Source organism: Phanerochaete carnosa, assembly GCF_000300595.1.
Source record: "Phanerochaete carnosa HHB-10118-sp unplaced genomic scaffold PHACAscaffold_708, whole genome shotgun sequence".
NCBI classification, from domain to species: domain Eukaryota; kingdom Fungi; phylum Basidiomycota; class Agaricomycetes; order Polyporales; family Phanerochaetaceae; genus Phanerochaete; species Phanerochaete carnosa.
In genome coordinates this window covers 1-2,651 of record NW_006768335.1, presented here as the reverse complement: position 1 = coordinate 2,651, position 2,651 = coordinate 1, and the positions used below count along the sequence as shown (strand labels likewise).

General features: G+C 56.1%; 1 protein-coding gene across 1 annotated transcript; it reads left to right on the top strand.

Annotated features, from left to right (window-relative positions):
- Positions 1-1,375: 1,375 nt before the first annotated feature.
- PHACADRAFT_61563 (uncharacterized protein) lies at positions 1,376-1,591 on the top strand (the record flags this gene model as incomplete). The annotated part of the gene is made up of 1 exon (XM_007403055.1): positions 1,376-1,591. A coding segment is annotated over one exon (216 nt), but the record flags the coding sequence as incomplete, so codon positions are not given.
- Positions 1,592-2,651: the final 1,060 nt, after the last annotated feature.

Below are 2,651 nucleotides of genomic sequence, written 5' to 3'. Positions count from 1 at the left end.
TGCATCCGCTACATGCACACCGGAAGACAGCAGCGTCAGCTTCTGCATGTCAAGGTCGCCGGCGTTTCTGGTCTTGTCGAGGTACTGGCGCTGTAAATCAAATCAAATTGGGGCCGGCCTGGTAATCTTCTTGCGGGGCTTCACAAGAGTCAAGGTTTCCTTGATGTGATGAGCGTAAGCACGACCGAAGACAACGATGTCGAGGAGCGAGTCTGCATCAAGGCGGCTCACGTCATAGACAGAGACACATGCAGCCTCACCAGACCAGAAATAGTCTTGTCTTTGTCGTTCTCATCAACGAAGATGGATTCACAAGTGTGGTGAGTAGGAATGGCACCCACCTAACGGGGCGGTCTCTCCGCGAGACCGAAAGCTGCTCGCGGACCAGCACCTCCAGCACCACTGCCCGAGGGTCGGACAACATCGCGGAAAGAAGCTATGGCACGCACAAAACAATGGCGTCGTATTCATATTAAACGAAGACAGAGTTTTCCTGAAGGCTATGGCTGCGAAGCGTCTTCAGCGTGGATTGTAGGTGGCGTCTGCGGTTAAGCGCCTGCCTTCTAGTGGCCTAAAGGCCGCTGGAGCCACCTCTTTTGACTTCCATCATCAAACATAGCCCCGCTTCACAATTATCTGTTGTCTTCTACAATTTTTTACGCATACCTTCCCCTTTCCACCCTGCATACACGTTCCGTGAGCATAGCGGTTTACTCCGAGATTTACTAACTCAACTTTCATGTACAGCGCAATGCCAAAAGACGCGACAAAACCAAGGCAGCCACACCAGGAACGTCCCGCACGCCTGCGCATGAATGATTGGTTCATGCCCAAAGTGGACCAGCTCGACCGCATGCGCTCGTACACCTTCTGCAAGCACTCAAAAGTAGCGCACCAGGACGACCCGGCGGTATGCACGCCTTTCTACAAGGCCCTGCTCGAGGTCCCACATGCTGTTCTAGTTAATCACCGCAAAGAGTCGCAGCCCGTTGTCCATCACCCTCCGCCGAACCAATCGACATGCCGGCAGCAAACGGTCCTTCTGTCGCCTTCGTCGGTCGCGAGCTCGAGCAAGGAACTTGATACGGAGTTTGTGTACAAGGGATTCAGGGGCACTAGCCCCGTTTTTCAGTCTGAGATTGTCATGAAGCTGCGCGGGGGGTCGAACGGCACCGTCTGGCTGAGGAGGGCACGTCAGGCGACCTGGGAGACCGACATTTCATCAGCAAGAGCTGGCCTTTATGCAAACCATATTCTCTGGGCACGATGTTAAACGAGGTGAGTGCATCGGCGTGTCATAGGTAGACGGGCACTTACAAATAACCCGTATGTGCAGATCGCGCTGTACGACTCGCCACATTATCTGAAGAAGCTGCAGGGTTTCGTCGTCCCGCGCATCATAGGCGCATATACAGACCATGCGACTGCCTCCCTCGCCATGCACGTCCCCGACCCCAGGCTCTGGATCGAGGCGGGCGTCGGCATGCCCGGCCACGCGAAGGAACGCTGCCTCTGGGCGCTGCAGCAGCTGCACAACAAAGGCATCCTCCACGGCCACATTCAGCTCCACCACTTCATCATCACCTCCGACTGGTGCGTGCAGATCGTCGACTTCTCGCGGGCGCGTGTGCGCGAGCGGTATGAGGACGTGCTCTTGGACCTTGCCGTGCAGGGGGAGTTCGAGCAGGAGATGCGGACGTTGGAAGACATGCTTGGGGTGCGCAGCTGTAGAGGTGCAGGAGCGTCAGTACCAGAAACAGAAGGCGCGTCGTCGATATCCGAGTCCGCTTCAGCCACTCGCGATCGCCCGCCCCCGCCGATGCGCGTCATCGTGCCGGGGCAAATGCACGCTTCGGCGCGACACGCGCTGAACGAGATGCTGGACGTGTTCACTGTCCCGGAGCTCTGTCTGCCCCCGCCGATCCCGCAGAAGGATTTCCAACACCTCTATGGCCGACCTGCCCCGAACAAACTGAAGACGGAGACACGGCCCACATACCTTGGGCTTCAAGCAAAGACCGATGACGTCCGTGCCAAAGGCGAAACGGACCATGTCGCTCGGGCACAGAAGGACACACACCGCCTCATCAGCCGACGCAGTAAGACACATCACCCTGAGAGATGGTGTTCCGAGCTGGAGGAACGTCACGGTCCGCCTATAATTTCCGACGAGAAAGCCCAGGAGCACCCTCAGCGGCAACCGAAGCCTGCGTCGCCAAAAGCAGGTCAGCCGCTGAAAGGCTGTCTGCGCAACGACCCTGCTTGGCGGCCATCGAAGAGCGAGCATCTGCGTATGCAGACGGCATTGGCGCGGCAGAATATGGATCGTGGTAGCCTAAGCGAGGAAAACTCTGAGTTTCGGCACAGCGAGAAGGCGCATCGGACACACCAGCCTCGCACTCATGAGCTAAAAGCGCCGTACCCCTATAGCGGGTCGTAATCCGTTGGTCTACGTTGATATTGCCATGCTCCACTGCTATACGGGCGTAAAGCTATTCTTCTTGAAATATAACTTAGATGCAATACTATTCTGCTGTCTCAAGCTAAAAGTTTCGATAAGGGCTTAGTGCTCCGAAGAGACAAGGCTTGACGCATGTGGAAGAGTAAGGATTATAGCACTACAAGAAGCCAGTAAAACGCCACTTAATGTA